The sequence below is a fragment of the Lepus europaeus genome, chromosome 2 (assembly GCF_033115175.1).
Source record: "Lepus europaeus isolate LE1 chromosome 2, mLepTim1.pri, whole genome shotgun sequence".
NCBI lineage: Eukaryota > Metazoa > Chordata > Mammalia > Lagomorpha > Leporidae > Lepus > Lepus europaeus.
The window spans coordinates 152,689,702-152,713,742 of record NC_084828.1 but is presented as its reverse complement, the minus strand read 5'-3'; the positions used below and the strand labels follow the sequence as shown (position 1 = coordinate 152,713,742).

The 24,041-nt window shown below is 45.4% G+C and overlaps 1 protein-coding gene across 1 annotated transcript in view; it reads left to right on the top strand.

The window, feature by feature from the left end:
• TBC1D5 (TBC1 domain family member 5) overlaps window positions 1-24,041 on the top strand; it is a 625,580-nt gene that overhangs the window by 574,325 nt on the left and 27,214 nt on the right. The window contains exon 19 of the mRNA XM_062215140.1: window positions 4,210-4,373. Within this exon, the coding sequence (XP_062071124.1) occupies window positions 4,210-4,373 (164 nt within the window). The remainder of the gene's footprint in view (window positions 1-4,209; window positions 4,374-24,041) is intronic.

Sequence of the window (24,041 nt, the reverse complement as noted above, 5' to 3'; positions counted from 1 at the left end):
ATGGAAATTTGACCTTTTTAAAAAATATTTATGTGTATATGTATTCATTTCTTTGAAAGAAAAAGGGAGACTGATCTATCAATTGATCTTCTATCCACTAGTCAAATAGCCACGCAACCAGAGCTGGACCAGTGCAAAGCCAGGAGCCCAGAACTCCATCCGGGTCTCCCACATGAGTGGCAGGAACCCAAGTTCTTGAGCCATCATCTCCTGCCTCCCAACTGCACTAGCAGGAACCTGGAGTACAGAGTGGCAGAGATTCAATCTGGCACTCCAATAATGGAATGCAGGCATCCCAGATGGTAGCCCAACCCACTGAGCCACTGTGCCTGCTCCAAACTTAGCTTTTAGTGCCATTTTCCACAAACTTTTTGACAAATTCTCATATGTTCACATCAGTGTTCTTAGCAGCATTATTTCTAATTGTAAAAACATGGATACAGGCAAAATACCCATCAACTGATGAATGCATAAACCAAATGTGGTATATCTGTGCAATGGAATATTACTTAGCGATAGAGCTGGAGTACTGATGCATGCTACAGTGTGAATGAAACTTGAAAACATTGTGCCAAGAGAAAGAAGCCAGTCACAAAAGGCTACCTATTGTTACCTCATTTCTATGACATGTCAAGAAAAGGCAAATCCACAGAGCAGATTAGTGGTTGTCAGTGACTGAGTAACCTCAGGGGCGCTTCTGCCATTCTCCAAGGCTGAGCTCCAGGGGCTGGCGTTGTGGCAGGGCAGATGAAGCTGCACCTGCAATGCTGGCATTCTGTGTGAGCTGCCACCGATGTGGGAAACCCAGATGGAATTCCAGGCTCCTAGCTTTGGCCTATCCCAGCTCTGGCAGCCATTTGGAAGGGGGGACCAATGGATGGAAGATCTTTCTCTGTCTCTGTCTTTCCCTCTCTCCCTGTAACTCTCTCTGCCTTTCAAATAAATAAATAAATCTTTTTTTCAAAAAGAGGCAGCTCCAACATTACCCATGATAAGTTGGATTATTCAGGAAACTAACCCCGAGATGGAGTAAAAAGTATGAAAGTTTATTGGGGAACAGCACCTGTGAGGGGAAAAGAGGAGGAAGTGGGCCTGGACAGAGGGATGGTGTCAGACTGTGACACAGACCTAACGGAAGTCTCTACCAGCTCAACAGGAAACTGCAACCAAGATTTCCCATTAGAGTGCTGTGTTGGGTGGAAATGGGTAAGCCCTTTACCACCAGTCATCAGCCTGAGAAGAGCGTGAACCTGCTTCAAAACCTGAGGCAGATGCTGCACAGCCTTAACGACTAGAAGCTGTCAACTGGCCACATTTCTTGAGGCAACAAGTATTCCTTAAAGAGGACACAACAGTATTCAAGTCTGTGTGCCTCCTCTGTGGCGTGTGCCTTGACTCTCCTGTCACCCGGATGACAAGTGGTAGCTCTTTCCTGAGAAAGAGGCATTCTTTTTTTAAGAAGCTATTTTTTAATATGTATTTATTTGAAAGGCAGAGGCAGATAGAGAGAGATCTCCATCCTCTGGTTCACTCCCCAAATGGCCGCAGCAGCTGGAGCTGGGCCAATCTGAAGGCAGGAGTCAGGAATATCTTCAGGTCCTCCGCTGCTTTCCCAGGCCGTTAGCAAAGATTGGAAGTGGAGCAGTCGGGACACGAACCAGCGCCTATATAGGATGCCAGCACCGCAGCAGCTTTTTTTTTTTTTTTTTTTTTTTTGACAGGCAGAGTTAGACAGTGAGAGAGAGAGAGACAGAGAGAAAGGTCTTAAAGGTCTTCCTTCCATTGGTTCACTCCACAAATGGCCACTACGGCTGGAGCTATGTTGATCCAAATCCAGGAGCCAGGTGCTTCCTCCTGGTCTCCCAATGAGGGTGCAGGGCCCAAGGACTTGGGCCATCCTCCTCTGCCTTCCCGGGCCACAGCAGAGAGCTTGGCTGGAAGAGGAGCAACCCAGACAGAACCGGCACCCCAACTGGGACTAGAATCCGGTGTGCCAGCGCCGTAGGCGGAGGATTAGCCTAGCGAGCCGCGGTGCCGGCCCAGGCAGCAGCTTTACCTGCTACAGCACTGGCCCCCAAGACAACATTCTTGTTACCCGTATGTTCTGAACTCTTAGAGGCAAAAAACAGTCTGAATCCTTTGTGTCTGATACAGAGGTGTCATCAGTGGGATGTGGTGGTCTTGCAGTCGGCGACAGGAGACTGGGAGTAGATCATTATTCAACCAGCTCTTGTGCCATGTTTTTGAATCTGATGACCCAAGATTCAAGAACATTATGCTATGAAGTATCTATTATTTGTACTTGATTTTCTTCCTACCTCCCGCTACTGTTTCTCGGTCAGCTTTGCTGCTTTCTTGTGATGTCTCTGACCTTTAAACCAGGGACCAATCTTTGCATCTTAACCCTTATCTCTTTATTCCCTCCCTGTTGATGATCTCATTTGGTCTCCAGCCTTTAACTAGAGTCTGTGTGCTACCGATTCAGATTTCCAGCTCTAGCTCAGATCTCTCCCCTCGAGTCCAGGCTTGCTCCTCCCTCCCTGCCTGCATGACCCCACTACTTGGGAATCTGATTAGGCATCTCCGAATCATCCAGATTAAAACTAAACTGCTGACCTTACTCCTAAAACCTGCTTCTCCCCACTCTTTCCTGTCTCAGTAAACAGCCGCTCCATAATTCTTCTTGCTTAGGTCTAAAATTTGGAGTTAAACTTGACTCCCTCCTCTGTCCCCCCCCCCCCATCACGGTTTCTCAATAAATCCCGTTAGTTATGTCCAGAGCCTGGCCACGTTGCCCCACCAAGCTGTGATCATTCTTGGTGCTTGGATTTCTGCAGCAGCAAAAATGGATTTCCCTGCGTATGCTTTTGCCTTTCCTGTCTCCCCAGTTTTGGTCTCAACACTGCAGCCTGAGTGGTCCTTTCAAAATGTAAACCAGTCTTGTCACCCATCTCTTCAATCCCTCCAAGGATGTCCCATGGCTTCCCCTCTCTGAGTAAAAGCCCTTAAGTTGTCTACAAAGCCCCACCTGTTCTGATCCCCTGCTTGCTCCTAACCTCAGCTGCTCCCTCCGCCCCGCCCCCGCCCCCTCTCAGCTTTGGCCACACTGGCTTCTTGCTCTTCCTTGAACACAGGAAGTCTGCCAGGGGTGCTTTGCTCTGCTGTCTGTCACCTTCTCCAAGTGTTTGCTCAGATGTCACCGTGCCTCACTGGCCTCTTCCCTGACCATCCTATTTGAAATTGCAGTACCTCCCTCTGGCACTCACATCCCCTTTCACTCCTTCGTTTTTCTGAGCAGCAGTCACCATCATTTAAAATCCTGTGTGTCTTATTAATATCTTTGTCTCCCCTCACCGGGAAGTAAACTCCACGAGGAGTGGAATTTTGACAGCTTTAGTTCCCGCTGTCTCCCTCCCTGCACCCATAACTGTCTGACCCTTAGCAGTTACTCCTGGCTGGATGAATGCCAGGTCGTTTGCAAGGCCATTAAGCCCCCATAGCAGCCACAGGACCTGGAGAAGTCCAGCTGCAGCAGTTCAGTGGGGTGGCTTCCACACCATGCCCTCCCTTCCACAGGACCTGCGGGGGCCCTTGCTGTGGCGGCAGATCCTGTGCGTAAAAAAGGCACCGCCAGGGAGACGTGCACCAGTCCTAATCAGGGAACAGATCTGGAAAGAGGCCCCGTGGGCCGGCACACCTCCTGCTTCCAGCTTCTGTGACAGACCGAGGCTGGCTGTGCATCCAATCTGCAGGGAAGGAAAAGGAAAGAAACTCTGAAAAATTTTGTTAATGGGTTTAAATTTTGTAATTTTATTAATATATTATGCAGTGTAATGAGTTCTGATTTCTGTAATTAAGGGAGGATTCCATGAGTGAGGGACAATCCAATCATTTAAGCCATTGATTTCTTAAAACTGAATGTTTTAGCCATTTTTTATGTTTATGTGTGTGCAAGTATTCAAATTATATCTTACATATTACTATTGTTATGTAAGTTACATATAGAAAACTCTAGAGGTACTTCATTGCTTGAAAACAATTGGCAACCACTCTCATCCATAAAACTCATTCATCCTAGAACTCCACAGACCATTGTGATGAAACTGTAGATGAAGTGATGTCATAATCCACCAGTTATTACCGGCAGTAGATCCAGTACCATAGTGAAGTGTCCGGTGTTTCATTGTTGCTACTCACTTTTTCTTACAGGACAAACTTCAAAAAACATCAGTTCGTCTCCAAGCATTGAGAGTTTGCCTGGAGGAAGAGAGGTCACCGGCTCCCCACCCGCCTCTGCTACTAAAAAGGATTCCTTCTTTAGCAACATCTCCCGCTCCCGCTCCCACAGCAGAACTGTGGGCAGAAAAGAATCTGTAAGTGTTTAAGGACAGTGTCCACCTTCCCCTCCATTGCCGCAGCATTTATGGAAAGCTCATGTGGGGCCCAAACTCATAAAGTGCTCAACCAAAATGAATCCTTCTAGCAGAAGTACCTTGATTTTATTATTATCACTTAGTAATATTTTAAGGCTTTGGTCTGTATCACACAGGAAAAAAGTAGCATCAATTTACAATAAGTTGAATCTCTATCAAATCCCTGTCCTTTTTTCCCCTTACAAATGCCTGTTTGTCAAAGCCTGTGCCTCTTCTCAAATTTAACAAATAACATCATATCAAATAATAGATTATGATACTTGAAACAATCCAAACTGGGCCTGTTGCAGGCCTGAGTATTTCTGGAAAGTTAAAAATAATTATTTTACAGTTGGTTTTAAAAAGTGTATCTAAATGAGAGTGTTTTGCTGGTTGCTTTGTGATATCCTCTGTGTATATTTATCAAGGTCGTACCTAAAGCATGCCGTTAGCTGGGAAAACCTGGTTATATCTGAAGTTGTTGTAAGCCAGCAATCACAAGAACTCCCCGTTTAACCACAAGGCCTAACTAGTTCAGTGCCCAATGCTGTAATATGAAGAACTTACCTGTCCTCCGGAAGTGCACACAGGTGTAAAGGTGATGCAGAAATGGACCTCGCTGTAGCTGACATGGTCTGGAACTAGAAAGAACAAACCAGCTGTAAAACCTTGGTGAGAGATTATTCCAGATGCATAGTACAGGTCTGGTGACAGCTGTGCGACTTTGTCCTTGGGCAGGACGCTCGGCTTCCTGGTGCTCGGCCATCTCCTCTACAAACGAAACAACATGTGGCACCTTGGTTCGTTGTTGTGGAAGCATTGCACCAACCAAGGTGGCTGCAGCATCCCTGGGACATGCCATCGCTTTGTATTCATCCATTTATTTTGAGAGAGGCATGGCTCCCATCTGCTAGTTAACTCCCTGATGCTGCAGTGGCCGGGGTGAGGCCAAGCTGAAGCTGCAAATGGGAGCCCAGTCCAAGTCTCCCTCCAGGGAGGCAGGAACCCAGCCACCTGAGCCGTCGCCTGCTGCCTGCCAAGGCCTGCACTGGTAGAAAGCTGGAGTCGGGAGCCCGAGGCAGGGATCAAACCCAGGCCCTCGGATGGCATCCTCACTGCTAGGCCTCGTGCCTGCCTGTGGACTGTGTGATCCTAGGGGACCACTGCCATTGATGTGGCCCATTATTAAGGGAAATGTCCTTGTGCACGTGACTGTGCTCTGCCCTTGGAAGGAAGAATTCGTTACATTCTCTCTTTCAATATGTAGGAGCTGTGAATCTGTAGTTAATAAAAATCAGAATGAGACTTGTGTTTATAAAGATAGCTCCTTAAATGTAAGCATTTAGCTCTGTTCCTCTTGAAACTCCACTGCAGGGGAAATCAGGGGATTTAAGCCCTCAAAGAATGAGAAAACAGGAGAGAAGACAGTGGTAACAAAATGTTGTTGCTTGGAGAGCAGATAGCAGTTGGTCACTAAGCAGCCTCAGAACGCTGGCCCCTGTGTCAGCAGTAGGGAAAAGAGAGAAGCAGCTTGATTGAGACTGTGGAATCCTCTAGAAGCTCAGGAACGTGAACCAAAGGATGAAGATAGAACCAAAGACATGAGACTTGGTCAGGAGTTTCTTCAAGAAGAATGAAGGTCTCTTCTGCACCCGAGCAGAGCCTGAACAGTATAAACAGATTGGGACTGGACTGAGGGAGACCTGGCACTTTGCAGCATGGGCCCGCCCTGCTGTGAAGGAGAAGTGCTCCACTGGACACTCAGGCCTCCCAGCTCGCTGTCCAGAGTCCCAGGAGTATAACCCTGCAGGCGGGACATTGGCTGAATGCTCCCTAGGCAAAAGCCACACTGACCAAACACGCACTGCCCTTGAGGGTTCAAGGAAGCAGCCAGTCCACTTTACAGTGGACCCCACCGTTAGCAAGCCCTGTCTTAACACAGACGCCTTAGCTTGTCAGTTCACACTATTTTTTATGAACAATCCTACCAAGAATCAACGGACACTCGAAGAGAGCACCATGAAAACAATAGAAGTAAGTAACTGAGAGAGAATAAGCTTGTGTGGGACAAGAACTCAGAAAACAAAATAGAGAATTGTCCCTTGGTATCCACAGAGGATTGGTGGTAGGTTCCCCTGCAGCCAGCAGATACTGAATGTTACAGATGCTCAAGTCCTGTGTGTACAATGACACAGTATTTGCATGTAACCTTCACACATCCTCTTGCATACTTTAAATCATCTCTGGATTATTTATCATGCCCACTACAATATTACTATAAAAATAGGTGTGGAACTGTAATGCAAGGGAATCATGACAAGAAAAAGTTTACTTGTGTTCAATAAAGACACTATTTTTCTGAATATTTGGTTGAATCCACAAATGTGGAGCCCACTGATGAGGAGGGCCAATTTTAATTCAGAGAATTTTTAAAAGAAGCTATTAAAAATTAAAGTGTAATATGTAAGATGTAAACTTCAGTAGAAGAGTTGGAAGATAAGTTGAAGGAATCTCCCCATAAAATAGAAGACAGCAGTAGAAAATAATAGAGAAAATTTGAAGAAAATTAGAGAACTGACCCAAGAGGTTCAAAATCTCAAAAAGAGGAGTCCTAGAGAGAACAAAGAAAATAAGAGAAATATTTTAAAAAATGCAATTAGAAAAATGTTTCCATTAATAAAAACCTGAGTTTCAAGATGGGAAGTCTATAGAAGGCCTTACAGAAGTAAAAGCAAACCTACACTCAGACACATTACTAAAAAGGTTAAGAATTCTGGGAATGAGAAATACCTCACAGATGTGTAGAACTGAGAGAGAAAGATTTCCAACCAAAAATCGGGAATTAGAATAGCTACAGATTTCTCCATAGCAACACCAAAAGCAAAACAATGGGCAGTACCTTCTAAGTTCTGAGAAAAAATTATTTCCCACCCAGATCCAACACCCAGCTAAACTACTAAATATGAGGGTGCAGTAAAGCCACCTTCCTGCATTAAAGACTGAGGGGAAAATGTACTCCTGTGCATCCATTCTGAGAATTCACTAAAGGATGTGCTCCACAAAAATGAGGTGTAAACCAAGGAGAATGGATTCCTGAGAACTGGCTAACCATGGATGCAGAACAAGAAAAAGATTCCCCAGGATGATAATGTAGGGAGATCTCCAGAATATAGTTTATCTTTTTAGGCCCAGAAAGAAGCAACCAACCAGATTGGAGCAAGTTGGAAGATTCCAGAAATTTTTTTTTTTCAAAAAGATGAAATTGAACAAATTGAGAGATTTATGCACCTTGAGGTGAGTTTGAGTCTGAATTGGTGAGACTCTGTCTCTCTGCCTTTCAAATAGACAAAAATAAATGAATCTTAAAACAAAATTAATACTAATATAAAGAACAGGATGATTGGTAACCAAAAGAAAACCAAGTATGCATAGGAGAGAAGGTATATGGTAAACCTTACTAGTGAGTATGCCCTGAAGTTTCAAGATGCTATATTGCAAGCCTATTTACTGTTAATCTAATCAGAATGTTGTCACCGTGGAGGAGAGGAGATGTAGGCACTGTGTGACTGCATGGGAGGGAAGGGAAGGTGGGTTATGATCAGTAGAGCTACATCTTAATCGTGAGGAGTGGGAAGTCAGTGGATAATACTCTAGAAAAATTAAGTAGCTGTGTGAGCTAGAGAACAGAGGTGGAAAACAGCAGAGCTAAGGGTGAAGAGTTGACAGTGGTTACCTCTGAGGACAGGAAGCAGAGGGTGGGGTTGTGGGAGCTGTTTCTCATAACCAGTCTTGTAGAAACGTTTGACTTTTCAAGTGATGCATGCATAACACACATTAAAAATAATGACTACAAGTTATAACAAAAATAGAGTGCATTGGCATAATAAATTAGAAGAGGAGATGTCTATACAAAGAATGTACGTGTGAAAAAGCAGGTTAAAAGAATAACAAATGAGAAAGGCATATGGAGGCATGTTTAATTTGCATTCGGTCAGACTTTGGTGGCATATGGATTAGTCTATAACATCAATTAATTACTTCTCTTTATAGTGATACTATAACTTAAAATCAAGAAGTTGAGCAAAAATAAAAATAGAGTAAGTCTAATTCCCTGCAGAGACCTGCTGCGAACCAAGATACAGAGTGCAAGGTACCATTCAGAATTTAACTTGTTTCCTAACTGGTGGGAAAGAAGTCATCAGACATTTTCAGGAGGAAGGCTCATGGTTTCCCAAGTGATTTTACCTCCTTATTTTATGAGATGATGTGTTGTCATCAGTGCACTTTGCTAGTTCTCCCCATTCTGGACGCTTAATAGGGTTATACCTCCTTGTCTGCCGTAATCTGTCAGTCTATGCACAGCTCTCCTTGGGGAGTTGTAAGTGGAGGCAATGCATGTGTGTTGCCCCTGCAAAGCCACGCACACCATGTCAGAGGCTAAAAGTGTATGGTCTCTTTCCCTGACTCGGTGAGGAGAGCCTGCCTGGAGTGTGAGTGATGAATAAGCTTTTATTGATTTAAGCTCCAAGATTGATGGGTATCACAGCCTAAGAGTGCACAGCTGGAGACTGCAGGTTCCTAGCTGGGAGCCACCTACTGCCACCAGAGTATCCAGTGGACTGTCCCTGGGCCCATTTCACTTGCATTCCCAGCCCAGTTTTGTGGATACATGGAGCTTCTACATACTCCAAAGAGTTCAGGATATTTTTTATTAAAGTCATCGTCAGCAGTTTCTCATACAAGGGACAGGCCAGAAATCGAAACGAAGACGTTTCTCGCTCTGAGTCCCCTGTGCCTTAACTATATGTTACCTTTCAGATTGCAAGGCTCAGTTTGATCTTTTTAAGTGGGTCAGGGTCAAGACATTGTTAGGATCAATTAGCAAAAGGCTAAACCAGCTGTTGAAAACGGACATGAAGCCAAAGATAATCTACTAATAGCCATCCGCCAAAGTGTGCTGTAATCTGCTTATCATAGGGTTTTGAGAAATGATTTTCAAAATCAGGATAGGTAGGACATGTCCTGGACAAGCATCATGTATTATATCATAGAACGTGTGTCCTCCTAGCATTGCCTTTTGGGTATCATGCAGTGCCATTCCGTGGTCTATAGATCGTCACATTTCCTCGCGTTAATGCCCCTGGTTTGCTCATGAAATGAAAGAGGGCAAAATTCAGCTAAATCAGTTACAAGGTAATAAATTAAGCCTTGGGTAAGATGTCTGTGAAATACATCATCATGCTTCTTTACTGAAATGTGAACAAGCTCATAGGAAATTTTTTAAATCGACCTCATTCACTATCAATTATACTGTTTTTCTTTAGGATTGGAATTTATTCATGAAGTGAGTTCCCCTCTGCCTCTGTGTTTTTTTGTTTTGTTTTTTGGTGTTTTTGTTTTGTTTTGTTTTTTGGTGCTTTTCTTTTGTTTTGTTTTGTTTTTTGCCTAAAAGAGCCCTTATTACATCATCTAATTCAAATGTAGATTTTAATTAAGCTCTGATTTTTGTCGTTTCAAAGACTATTGAAATTTTTGATATTTTAAATTTTTTGTTTTATTTTGCTTGAAAACATAAGTGGCATTCAATGCTTAGTTTTCTAGAAATCTATTTTAGTTGGTCATTCATCTGACTGTTAAAATACATCTTTCTCGTTTTAGCATTGTTAGTCATGTTCTATGATTGTTGCCAAATACTTTTCCAAGAATATCTTTGCAAGAGTAAAAGATAGGGAAAACACGGAATATAAGAAAAAATTCTAAAATTGATTTGTAAGTGAGTAAGTTCTAAGATTTAAGCATATCAGCCAATTAAAAGGATTTTTTGAAATTCCTGATGAACTACAAGGTATTTTGCTAAATTCTGCAGTAATTATATAATAATCTCCAAGGATCTAAAGGTATCCATGGTCCAAAGAAAAATGATTGGGGAATTGTTACAAATAGCAGAGTGCATGGGAAATTGCCACCACTTGAGGGCTCATGGCACTGTTGGGGTTGCTTGTAAAGCCTTTGTCTTTATGACCCCTCCATACACTCATCATTGCCCTTGGGTAGTTGGAACATATGACATGGTCATACACACAAAATTTAACTTTGTTGACATACATTATAAATCATGACAATAGCAAACAATGTCAAGTGAATGAAAAGAAATTTGACAGCAGAATCTCATTTACTTCTGGAAGTGTAAACAACTTAAAACATCGCCCCGTTTCTTTCAGGCCATGCTCTAGAAAGTGCCAGTTGAGGCATTAACTCTGTAGGTGTAAGGAGTCCCAGTGAGGATGCTTACAGAGAAACTGAGGGGGGAAGTGTTAATAATTAAACTACCTTAGAGACATTACATAGTTAAATGCCATATAAGAGTAAAACCATAAACAGTATGGCTGCAGAGAACAGATCAGCAAAGGCTACACTGGTCTAGACAAGCTTCATGTGCGAGATACACTTGAACCACAGACACATATCTTCTTCCTTTAAGCCCTCAGCATTGTTGTCTGTCTGGAAATGTACCAGCTTCCTAGCACAGGTAGGGGAGGTGAGTATTGAGTAGGCAGCCAGTTTTCTTTCTCCCTCACATCTCCTGGCAGAACATAAAATAGTTGGAATTGTGTCAGGTTGCTTTTGGGTTAAAAGAGAGAGAGAGAGAGAGATGAAATTATCTCGGATGATGGGATTTGCTGTTTATTATATCAGATAGCAAGAGTTCTGAAGTAGGTCCAGGCCTAGATAATTCAGCTGTTCGGTGATCACCATCTTTCCACTCTGCCATCAGTAGTGTGTTGGCTTTGTCCTCAACTTGCTCCCATTATGTTCCCAGGACAGCGCCACAGAGCCAGGAAGGTTCCCGTTCCCTCTCTCTTCCTACCTCCCTCCTTTATCCCCCCTCCCTCCCTCCCTGCACACACACCCTTACACCGTCTAGAGGAGTCTGTCTGGGAGTTCCCCAGCAAGCTTTCCTCCCCATCTCGCTGGCCAGAATTGAGCCACACATGTACTACTAAACCACCCTCTGTTAAGGGGAAGGTTAAGAGAGGCCTGTAACTGGGTATATGGGCTAGAGGGGAATATGATGAAGCAGTGGACAATTTGAAAAGCAAATTAGCCTGAAATTATTAATTGCCAGAATGTGTTATTATATCTTCCTTGAAGCATTTGATTTGAGAGGAACCAGTTCTGTGTCCAGTGGTGCTGTAGTGGTGGATTTTCAGGCAACTGGAGGGAGGTTTGTGTTGGAAAGAAATTGAGTGGGGTAGGCTTCCCAGGATGCCAGAGTTGTCCTAGTTACCAGGTTTTCTTTTCAGTCAGCAGTGTGGACTTCCTAGAAACACATATTATATAACGGATTTCTTTATGGGCTTCTGGATGGGACTGAAAGCTGGTGTGTAGAGCCCATCTAATTATGGGATTTTTCAGTTCATAAATACATACTTGTACTCTCATTGTTTAATCAATAATGTTAACAATGAATGGATTAAAATACTGTCCCATTTAAAATACATTCCCATTTAATATAGCTTATTAAAATGAATAATTATAAAATAAATGTAGACATCAGCAGTTTTTCTAGCTTCTTTAAATTAAGCCTCATGGTAGAAATTTTAACCTAAGGTCAAGTTAACTCAGGTACTTGAAGCATGACGTTGAGTTACGCTCGAACTTTGTTCACAATCTGTCTGCCCGTGAGTCCGCTCAAGGTCTCTAGGAACATCTTCCATCTCCCTCCTCTGCTTCCCAGTTCACACAGACCCACTGCAGAAAAGCGTGAGCATCAGAGGGCGTGTTGTAAAAGCACTGCTGTCGACCGCTGGTAGTGTGACAGTGTAACTGAGCTTTTGTAAACAGGTTTCACAACCAACATCTTTATGCTTTGATAAATTTTGGACCAAAACAGTTGAGGAGCCTGTGAAAGCACAATCACAGAAGTGCTGCCCCCCCCCCCCCCCCTGACTGCCACGCCCTCGGTAGAACAGAGCCTCCATGCTGGGCCTTCGTCCTCCCTCGTTTGTCTTCATCCCCATCCTCTCCAGAAGATGCAAGGATGCCAGATTGCACCCATGCTGAGCACTGCCGGGGCACATGGACAGTGGTTTCCGGAGAGCTCAAGAGAAGCAATCAGATCTTTTACAGTCTCTGGCCAGAAATTCCTGTGGCTTTGAATCAAGCTAGGGCAAATGTAGCATTGATGTAGCAATTGCTTTCTTCCACTGACCCTTCTTGAAGCTTGTCATTTATTTATTCTTTCAATGCCACATTGCCCTGGGAACAATAATTTGTACCCTTAAGGGCAAGTGTGCTGGCAGGGACGGAAATGAGGGCTTCCAATTGTCCTGGGCTGATGGAGGTCAGCCAGGGCCAGAGGCCAGAGTGTGGGGTCAGTAGGCTTGTCCTCCTCTCTCCCCCACCGTGGCACTGCTGTCCTCTGCTACGCAGCCTTTCTTCCTTTAAAACCTTCTCTCCCTGGCTTCTCATCATTTATTCTTTGAAGCACCTATTAACTTTCCCAGGAAGTTTTATTTTTGATCTACTGAGCCTTTGTTCCAGAAGAAGAGCTTTGCTCCCGTCAAAGGCATTCTAGGCATATGGAACAAAAGGAGACAGTTGTATGAGGCAGGTGGCCTTCACACTGGCCATGAAACCCTAAGGCTAAAGGGCCACCATTTGGATTCTTCCTCATAGCTAAGCTACAGCTGCTTTCCCCAGAAAGCTACTCAGAGACGCGGGCACCTTCGTCAGAACTCTCTCCATGAACTCTGCTGCTGTCCCCGTAGCTTTCTTCCCCGAGATGCTGTGTGTCAGGCACGTATGCACCTGTAGGGGAACCTCACACCGGAGGCATCCTCTCTGTAAGCCGCACATTGCAGGGCGGGGCTGCTCTTGCCTGGAGAAGAGGCGTCATCCTCCGACTCCTGCCGTGAGAGCATCCTGTGTGCCAGTTAAAAGCATGTTTTAGGTTAGTGAAAAAGGAAACTACAATTGTTGGAGAAATTCATGAGCTTTGTATTCTGTGGCAGTGATGATAAAATAAAGACTTGAACAGTACCAACAAAATGTGTTAGCATTAACATGAAGAAGGAATGAGGTGAGAAAGAAATTTATTTAATCACAGGAATAATAGCAAGCATAGTTATTTACAGAGTTTCCCACTCATGTCTTATTAATCGTCTTTCTCTTAAAAAAATTACTATCTCCACTTTTTTAGATTTTATTTTTTAGTTTGATAGAGAGAGAGAGGGAATCAGAAAGGTCTTCCATCCACTGGTTCACTTCCCCAATGGCCAAAACAGCTGGAGATGGGCCGTGCTGAAACCAGGGCTCCTTCTGGGTCTCCCATGTGGGTGGCAAAGGCCCAGGCACTTGGGTCGTCTTCCACTGCTTTCCCAGGCCGTAAGCAGAGAGCTGGCTCGACAGAGGAATAGCTGGGACATGAACTGGCACCCGTGTGGGATATCATTGCATAGCTTTGCCTGCTACTTCACGGTGTGGGCCCTCGACATGTCTGTCATTGAAAATATATGTAATGAACTGTGTTGTGAGTTGTATTCAGTTAAGCTAACTAGACTTGGCTCATTTAAGCTTGGTGTGAGGTGCTTGCTTGTCAAATACAGTTGGTCACAAGTGCTTTGTTTGTTTGTTTTGTTTTACCTTATCAATATCTTTCTTTTTAAAAATTTTCTTACTTATATAAAGTAAACCAACTTCATGTATTTCGTATATACCGATTTAGGTGCAGAGTGATATTTACCACCCTACTGTCCTTCCTGTCCACACTCCCTCCCTCCCTCCTCTTTCCTTTCTTATTTTTTCTTTTAATTTTTATAATGACATACTTTGTTTATTTATTTATATTTATTTGAAAGGCAGAGTTACAGAGAGGTGGGGAGGGGGAGGGAAAGAGGTCTTCCATCTGCTGGTTCACTCCCCAGATGGCCACAATGACTGGAGCTATGCCCATCCAAAGCCAGGAGCCAGGAGCTTCTTCTGGGGCTCCCACGCAGGTTCAGGGGCCCAAGGACTTGGGCCATCTTCTACTGCTTTCCCAGGCCATAGCAGGGAGCTGGATCAGAAGTGGAGAAGCCAGGACTTGAACCGGCGCCCATATGGGATGCCAGCACTGCAGGTGGCAGCTTTATCAGCAATGCCACAGCACCATTGCTTCCTAAGTGCTTTTTAAAAATATCTGAGGGGACTGGCATTGTGGCGTAGCAGGTAAAGCTATGGGATCCACTTCTAATCCAACTTACTAATGTACCTGGGAAGGCAGCAGAAGATGGCCCAAGTGATTCGGTCCCTGCACCCATGTGGGAGACCTAGGTGAAGCTCCTCGATCCTGGCTTCCACCTGGCCCAGCCTTGGCTTTTGCAGCCATCTATGGAGTGAACCAGTAGATGGTAGCAGGCTCGCTTACTCTCTCTCTCTCTCTCTCTCTCTCTCTCCCTCTCTCTCTTTCTGACTCCTCCTCTCTGGAACTCTGACTTTCAAATGAATAAACAAATCTTTATAAAAAAAAAATTTTTGAAAATACGACCAGCAAGACCCTTCTCAGTCCTGACATTACAATCTAGCTAAAAAATTTTTAAAAGCCTTGAATATCTGGACCACCAGAAGATAAAATAATCAAATTCCCAAGCTTCTTTTTTACTTCATGATGGTGACATGTCCCCTTAGAATTATTACCAACTGTAGTTCAGTGTTTTAGGTACTGTTTTGTAAAACTACGGCCTCGTCATTTTCAGTCAGTACATCATTTCCCAAGGCTACTTTGGCCAGTATAGGAACTGCAATAGTAACTCCAAGTAGGTTTGTAAGAAGCCAAAACCAAACGGGCTTCATAGTAAATCCTAGGAAGTTATGGGCTATATTTGAAAACAAGCAAGCAAAAGGTAAAAAAAATAAATTGTTTGACTTGCAAATCAGGGGTGGACAGGGAAGCTGCGCCCACCCCCACTAATTCACAGACCCCAGACTAGGTACCTATTCCTGACTTTCCCAGCTGCATTTTTTTTTTATTTTTGACCTAACCTGTTCTTAGTGTTCTTCATTTTTGGGAAGATTTATTTGTTTGTTTGAAAGGCAGAACAGCGAGAGAAGGAGAGACTGAGGATCCTTGGGCCGTCTTCTGCTGCCTTCCAGACACATTGGCAGGAAGCTGAATCTGAAACAGAGCTGACACTCCAGTGTGGACGCTGGCATTGCCAGCAGCAGCTGAACCCACTGCAGCACAGGGCAGCCCCAGTGTCTGCTTTAAAGTGGCCTGTCCTTTCTTGTCTTGCTCCCTTGATGAATTCTATTCTTGGCCTTCTCTCATTAAATAAACCAAATGCAATCAAAGCTGTCCCTGCAACAGAAAGGCCTTACAGCCCCCTCTGGGATCACCACCAGGTGGCCACGCTGACCCCTTCTTATTCCCAAGGGGTTTGCAACATTTACTCAGTCCTCCCATATGCACCTGCAGATATCTCAAGGGCTCCCTTAACAAGTAAAGAACTTGCAAACTATGTCACAAATTGCCCCACAAATCCTACACACCCACACCCACCGTCACGTGTTGAAAAATTGAAGGAGGTCTCATAATACAGAGTGATGACCCAGTTTAGGCAGAGTAAAAGAGGAGAAATGATGCCAAATTGCTTAACTTCACACTGTTCTCAGTCTGGATTCTGGGCAACCTTTTGGATTGGAGGCATATTTTTACATTCCACTGCAGCTCTTCTTCATTCATTGTGATAAAGGATTCAGATTCCATAAAATATCAAAGACATTACTTTTAAAAAATTTGTTTATCTGAAAGTCATGAGTTATAGAGAGAGGGAGTGACAGAGACAGAGAGAAATCTTCCATCCACTGGTTCACTCCCCAGGGCCAAAACCATCGGGTCTGGACCAGGCCAAAGCCAGGAGCCAGGAGCTTCCTCTGGGTCTCCCATGCAGGTGGCAGGGGCCCAAGCACTTGGACTGTCTTCTACTGCTTTTTTAGGCACATGAGCAGTAAGCTGGATTGCAAGTGGAGCAGCCGACAGTGGCACATTATATAAGCGCCTGTGAAAGAGGTAGAAGGTGCCCAAGTACTTGGGCCCCTGCCACCCATGTGGGAGACCTGGATGGAGTTCTAGGCTCCTGGCTTTAACCTTACCCCTCACCTTACCATGGCTGTTGTGGCCATTTGGGAAGTAACCAGCAGATGAAAGCATTCTCTCTCTCTGCAACTTTGCCTTTTAAATAAATACTTTTTTTTCAAAAAGTGCAATTGAAGAAAATAAGAACAAAATCAGCATGGAACAGCTATGTGAAGATTATGGAATCTTAAACTCAACTCTAGGCAACAAAATAATATCATCCAACTGGTCAGTGTTAAAACCATTAATATCTATTTGTTGCCAAGGATAAGTGAGGCATTGATTTTTTTTCCTCGCCATATTCAAAGTCCCTACCCTCAGTCCTGTGTTAGCACCCGGCTCCTCTTGTGACATCCTCAGTGAAGGGCTTCAGAATTAGGATTGATGGTTGGGCAGGTGCATAATCTTTTTCTCAAATAAATGAGCAAGCCTAATTCCTTTGCCGGGAAGTGAGATTTTAAGTTTCCAAGTTGTTCTAATTAAACAACATTTAAACACTGAACTTTGCATTGCACTCAAAGAAAACGGTCCGTATTTAAGATGCTTTAATCTGCATGTCTTGAAATCCTAAGACTGATTTCAGAAATAAGGACAGCTGTTAGCTCAGGGAAACCTAAAGGACTTCTCATCGCTGGTTGCAGTTAGAATCACTTGCGGAGCATTAAACTCACCACTGATAACGGAACAGCTGAGCTGGACTCTTGCTGAGGACTGGGTATTGGCAGTTATTAGAAGCTTGCTAGATCACTGAAAGGTGTCGTCAAGGTTTAGAATCACTGTTTACAAGCTGCTCAGTGTGTTCAAAGACCCAGGTTCTTGCCATCTCTTTGCCCCACCATGCCCCAGAACTGGCCCTCTCCAGAAAACAACACAGCTACACCTAACATCATAGCACTCACCAGCATCCAGAGATCAGCAAACCGTGCCCTCTAGGACATTCTCCTAAATAGCTTTGCCAGATAAAATAGGAGATGCCCAGTTGAGTTTGAATTTCAGATAAGCTATGAATAAGGTTTTGGTATAATTCTGCCTCAAATATTGCATGGTTTATACTAAAAGATTACTTATTCTTTATCTCAAGTTGAATTGCATGTGCTATGTTTTTATTTCTAAATATGCTAACCCTATCTTAAGGACAAAGTGTTTTTTTTTTTGTAATTCTATTCTCTGTTTTTTTTTTATTTAATGAAGGCATTTTTACATAGATACAACTTTAGGGATATAGTGGTTCTTTCCCCCATACTCCCCACCCCGCTCCCATCCCACCTCCCGTTCCCTCTCCCATCTCCTTCTTCATTATGGATCATTTTTAGTATGACTTTATATACAGAAGACCAACTCTATGCTAAGCATAGACTTCAACAATTTGCCCCCACACCCACTCAAAATATATAGAGTACAGTTTGGGGAGAAAATTTGCAGTCGATTCTCATATTACAATTCAATAGAGACAGAGGTCCTACCTGGGGAGCAAGTGCACAGTGACTACTGTTGTTCCTTTAACAATTAACACTCTATAATTTTTTTAAAGATTTTATTTATTTATTTGACAGGTAGAGTTACAGACAGTGAGAGAGAGAGAGACACAGAGAGAAAGGTCCTCCTTCCGTTGGTTCACTCCCCAAATGGCCGCAACGGCGGGAGCTGTGCTGATCCAAAGCCAGGAGCCAGGAGCTTCCTCTTGGTCTCCCATGAGGGTGCAGGGGCCCAAACACTTGGACCATCCTCCACTGCCCTCCTGGGCCACACCAGAGAGCTGGACTGGAAGAGGAACAGCCGGGACTAGAACCCGGCACCCATATGGAATGCCGGCGCCGCAGGCGGAGGATTAACCAAGTGAGCCACAGCGCCAGCCCCTAACACTCTTTTTTTTATGACATCAGTGATCATCCGGGGCTCTCGTCATGGGCTGCCAAGGCTGTGGAAGCCTTTTGTGACCATAGACTCCATCGGTATTTGGACACGGCCATGAGCAAAGTGGATGTTCTGTCCTCCCTTCAGAGAGGAGCGCCTCCTTCTCTGATGGCACTTTCCTCTGAGGTCTTGCAGAGAGCCTCCGGGTAGGATTTTTATTTATTTTTTTTTTTTTTGACAAAGATATTTTTAAGAACCACTCCAGGCCAGCGCCGTGGCTCACTAGGCTAATCCTCCGCCTTGCGGCGCCAGCACACCGGGTTCTAGTCCCAGTCGGGGCACCGATCCTGTCCCGGTTGCCCCTCTTCCAGACCAGCTCTCTGCTGTGGCCCGGAAAGGCAGTGGAGGATGGCCCAAGTGCTTGGGCCCTGCACCCCATGGGAGACCAGGAGAAGCACCTGGCTCCTGGCTTCAGATCAGCGCGGTGCGCCGGCTGCAGCGCGCCTACCGCGGCGGCCATTGGAGGGTGAACCAACGGCAAAAGGAAGACCTTTCTCTCTCACTGTCCACTCTGCCTGTCAAAAAAAAAAAAAAAAAAAGAACCACTCCAGAACTTCCCTTTATGTCTCATTTCCAGAATTCCTACACTCGTCCCTTGGCGTGGTAATGGTGTGACCCTGAAATCTATCAGGCCCCGCCCCGCCCCACATCTGTGGATTAGGTCAGGGTCACCTTAAGAGGAAGCTCATGGCTGCAGGGCCCTCTTGGGAAAGAAGACAGGGAGAGCATCCGCACTGCCCCTACAGAGCGAGCGTGCACAGAGCACCTCCGTGCAGTGATGCTGTGGGAACACTGCTAGGAGGTCTGAGTTACCTTCGTGGAAAGAGCTGCACTGTGGGTGTCATGAGTGGACTCATCCTCAGGAGAGTCTTCAGAATAGTCGGTTCTAATCGGGCTTACAGGTTGCCAAGTCATTGTGATGTGCTCAATCACGTGTCAAAGCCAAGGGCTCCAGGAGCAAAGGCGGTTGGCCCACAGAACTCAGATAACTTCATTGCTGACACATGAAGCAAGTTAAGAATGTATGTAAAGCAGTTGCATGGTTTTATACATTGTGATTAAAAGAACGAGTAAATATGACAATAAAGGAGGCACTTTACCTTGGAAAGAGCCTAAAGCTTGACTGGGGAAGTGGACGCCGAAGGGTCGCAGCTTGTGAACTACTCTGAAGAGGTGGCAAGAGACTTGCTGGAACCCTGAGGGATTTGGGTTGTGGGTGTGGCCACAACGGACTGGGTCGAGGAAGCTGGCAGTATCTGCAGCATGTGTCTTGAACATGAAATTGTGCTTAAGCAAATGTGAAGTTCAAGGTGTTTTCAGTTGTTCCCTGAGACATCAGTCAGCTGGAAACAGATTGACATTTTGAAACCAAGCACTGAAACAGAACTGACTCTCCCTGTGTTTAACGTGCAGCCTCTGGGCTGGAGGAAGGAGGCTATGGGAGGATTGTGCCCTCCATTGTCGCTGTAGTTCCCCGTTCAGTATACCGCAGCTCCCCTGTTAAGTAGAAATGTCAGAGTCCGTCCGTTGTGTGGATGATCGCCTGCTTCCCGCATCCTCCATGACATCAGCTGTGTCTGACTCAGTTTCTGCAGAAGGCCCGCTCTGCCTGGGACAAAACAACCCACATGTTGTGGTGTGGCCCATGGGGCTGGTGATGCCCTCGCCCCGTCCAGCCTCCCTCCGCTCCTCAGCCCCTCAGTCACTTCGACCAAGCGTGCTGCCTCTGACTTTTCGGTGGTTTTCCTTCTCTGTGTCTTTTAACCAAAATGATCCGTGTGGCCACAGAACTCTTCGACCTCCTTGCAGCCTCAGCCCAAGCACCTGTGTCCCTCAGGACCCCTCCCCCACCCCATCACCCCCTGGAAGTTGGCAACACCTACAGCAGACCCTAGATAAGCCTCTGATTCCAGAGTCCTTCCCTCCCCATCCCCCAGAGAAGCAGGAGCTCAGGATGGACGTGGCGTGCGTGTCCCATGCAATCTGCAAAAGGTTTCCTGTGCTCCGAAGGTTGTAGAATTGCTTGTGTTTGCTTAAGAGGCTCTTGCGAGCACTGGCCTCCCTCAGGGCTTCCCCTGTGCCTACCAGGCATTGTGTCTGGCACACAGTGCACATTCGAGAGTAATTCGGTGTTGTTGAGGGTTTACGTGTGCTGCAAGTGTTCAGACATAGTGGGTTTCGCTGTAACATCCCTTAGGGCCTAAAGAGCTGCCTCGTTTCTCAGCTGCATTTACCAACCGCCTATAAAAGCTAATAGGAGCTGCTGGTCTTTGTTGAGAGATGGAGTTTTTATAAATGAGTTTAAGGGATAAAGTAGCAAAAGTGTTACAGGTGTATGAGCAAGTAAGGTAATTGAGAGAATTATTCCCTTCTCACCTTTGTTCCTCCTGCCAAAATTCTTCAATTGGTAGTGTCCGTGTTTAAAAGAGCAGTATTAAAGCTATTCCAACACTTGCTTTCCCTTACCCGTTTGTAGCTTCAATTTCCTAAACCGTGCTGCATCCTGAGGCTGGACTTGCTATAGGGTGCAGTGTTTTGTTTGTGTCCGCTGGGACATTATGGGGTTCAGTTAGCCCAGAGAATGGTGGTACCAGTGCACACATTTCATCCTCACACGGGTCAGTTAGCTTTCCCATAAGGAACATAACCTTGGCCAGGGCCCTTCTATCTGGGTCAGCCATTGTGCAGATGCCTTCTTATGGTGCCAGCAACAGCAAGCGAGGGCGCACAGATGGCTTTGCCCAGCCAGCAACACCATGAGAGACTCAGCTGGAGGCCCTGGTGCTGGCTGGGTGACCTGTCAGTTGGTCTGATCACGTGAGTGGAGGGGGGAAACCCTGGTTAGACAGAGTAACAGCTGTGCTGATTGGCTTGGCGGAGGAGTGAGCTATGTGGGTTTACACAAGATTGGTCACATTGCCTAATTACAAAATTCAGCAAGGGGATGATTACCTAAAAGTCCAAAAGATGGGGATATTTCTCCACAAATTCCATTTAATTACGCTCCTGCATATAAGGACAGGCCTTTCCAGGAGAGACATAAAATGTTCAAAAGACAGGCAATTGCCTTAACAACCATGCCTCACACTGAGACAGTTCCTGTGCATGTCACTCTTTAAAGCAGCTGGAGGACTGCGGATGAGGGCTGAGCTGTGCGCGTGAGCTTGTCTTCCTGCTCTGGTTGTATCTAGGCGACGTCGGTCCTAGTTAAAGGTTTATGTTCGTTTCCAGTATATTTACTCAAGGATTGTAAGCTTATGCAATTGACTTTAGGCTCTGTAGCACATCATCCTGTTTTCGGGCACTGTTCTCATCTTTCCTGTTTATCCTATTTATTGTTTTTTATAAGCAACTTTTAGAAAAACAAAGGATAAAATAGCTCACAGTGTTGAAGCAGCAGTAGGCATAAAAGCATATTTTCAAAGGCCAAAATTTCTTAACACTTCTTATTATTTTTATAAAGATTTCTAAAACATCAGGGGTGAATGTAAATACCATGAATTATGGAAGTACCCTTTTTGCTGCCTTCATGTTTGAAAAGCATCCTTTATTCTGATACTTACATGCAGCCTTTGGATCCAAAGTTACAGAAAAGAGCATGTGGCATCCCACAAAATTAACTTCTCTGTCACTTGTGTTATTTAACCAGCAGTTCGTAAGTACTTACGTTTCCAGTGGAATAAATTGATTCCGAGGGGTCTGTGCATTCGCTCTGAATAGAATAACGGGGCCGCCCTGTGCAGTCAGGGGGCTGGAAGGCTGTCCCAGAAGCTCGTCACCCTGCTTCTCTGCCCCCTGCGTCTGACTGCTCGCTGAGAAGAGGGCTTTTGGATCATTACCAAGTATGCATCTCACCATGCAGCCATCTGTTAACGCTGCCTTGGAGCGGGGAGATAGTGAAGTATTTTACAGCCTTCCCAAAAGGATTGGAAGCTGCACTCAGCTGTAAACCGTAGATCGGAGGGCACGAGGTGGCTCCTGTGAATCCCAGCATCCAGCTTGTGATCTTTGCAGCAGCTGCCTCTGGCCCTGGGAGCTGCTTAGAAATGTGAACCGCTGGCCCCCCAGACGCAGTGAATTTCAAGGCCCTCAGGTTATTTTCATGCATATTAAAGAGCCACAAGAATTGTTCCAAGTAAGATTAATTGAATACCCAATCAGGAGTGATACTTTGCACACAGAAAGCAAGTTCCAACTATATCCTGAGGTTTCAAATCTGTCCTACAAGTTCTCCTTGCAGATGCTGGCCAAGTGCTGGTGACTGTAGAGTGCTTTCCGTGCTGGGCCCTCAGTTCTGAGCCCCGTTAATCCTCCAGGTTTATCCCCTGTGAGGTCCCTGCTGTAGTTCCCTCCCATTTCACAGATGACGGGCCTGAGGCATAGGGAGGCTGTGGTTAGCTCCATCTACAGGAAAAGGTACCAGTCATGACTTGAGCATTGGGAACTTTCTACTTCATCAGGTAGAGCCAAAGAATAAAATGGGGTAAGAAACTAGGATCTTTTTACTCCCTCAGTCAAAATAATGAGAGGCAGCTACATAAGAAAGAAAATTTCTCTCTTCAATTTGTGAGCCTTACACGTTCTACTTAAAAAATATTTGCACAGGGCTGGCACTGTGGCACAGCAGGTTAAAGCCCTGGCCTGCAGCACTGGCATCCCATATGGGCATCATTTAGAGTCCCGGCTGCTCCACTTCCAATCCAGCTCTCTGCTGTGGCCTGGGAAAGCAGTAGAAGATGGCCCAAGTGCTTGGGCCCCTGCACCAATGTGGGGGATCCGGAGAAAGCTCCTGGCTCCTGGCTTCAGATCAGCACAGTTCTGGCTGTTGAGGTCATTTGGGGAGTGAACCAGAGGATGAAAGATCTCTGTCTCTCTCTGGCTCTACCTCTCTCTGTAATTCTTTCAAATAAATAAAATAAATCTTTAAAAATATTTACAGTCCACACGCTGTCTGACCCATGGCAAACACATGATCTGAGTTAGTTATTTTAACCCACCGACACCTGACCTCCAAAGAGATGCGGCGCTGTGTCACTCACCTGAAAACCAATGAAGGTGATTTGCTATGCAATCAGCCACTCCGAGGACATGCTGAGAATCAGGCTGCAGAGGTAGAGGAAGTTTGGGTGTTTCCTATATACTACACCTTGTGAACCTGCTCTCCAGCTCTTCCTGGGCTGCTGTAGAGAAGGGAGCGAGATGGTCTCTCTTAGGGCCAACGGAGGCAGCACAATTAGGGAGGAGCCAGGCTGGCAGGTGTATCAGCAGGGAGCTGGATTGGAAGCTGAGCAGCTGGGACTGGCACCAATGGTACAGAATGCTGGCATTGCAAGCAGTAGCAAAGCCTGCTGCACCACAACGCAGGCTCCTTTAAGTATCTAAGAATCACGTTCTCGGGGCCAGCGTTGTGGCGCAGCAGGCTTTGCTACTGCTTGCAATGCCAGCATTCTGTATCATTGGTGCCAGTCCCAGCTGCACCACTTCTGATTCAGCTCCCCAGTAATGCACCTGGGAAAGCAGCAGAAGATGCCCCAGCTACATGGGAGACTTGGAAGAAGCTCCTGCCTCCTGGCTCCTGGCTTCGGCCCATCCAGCCCCAG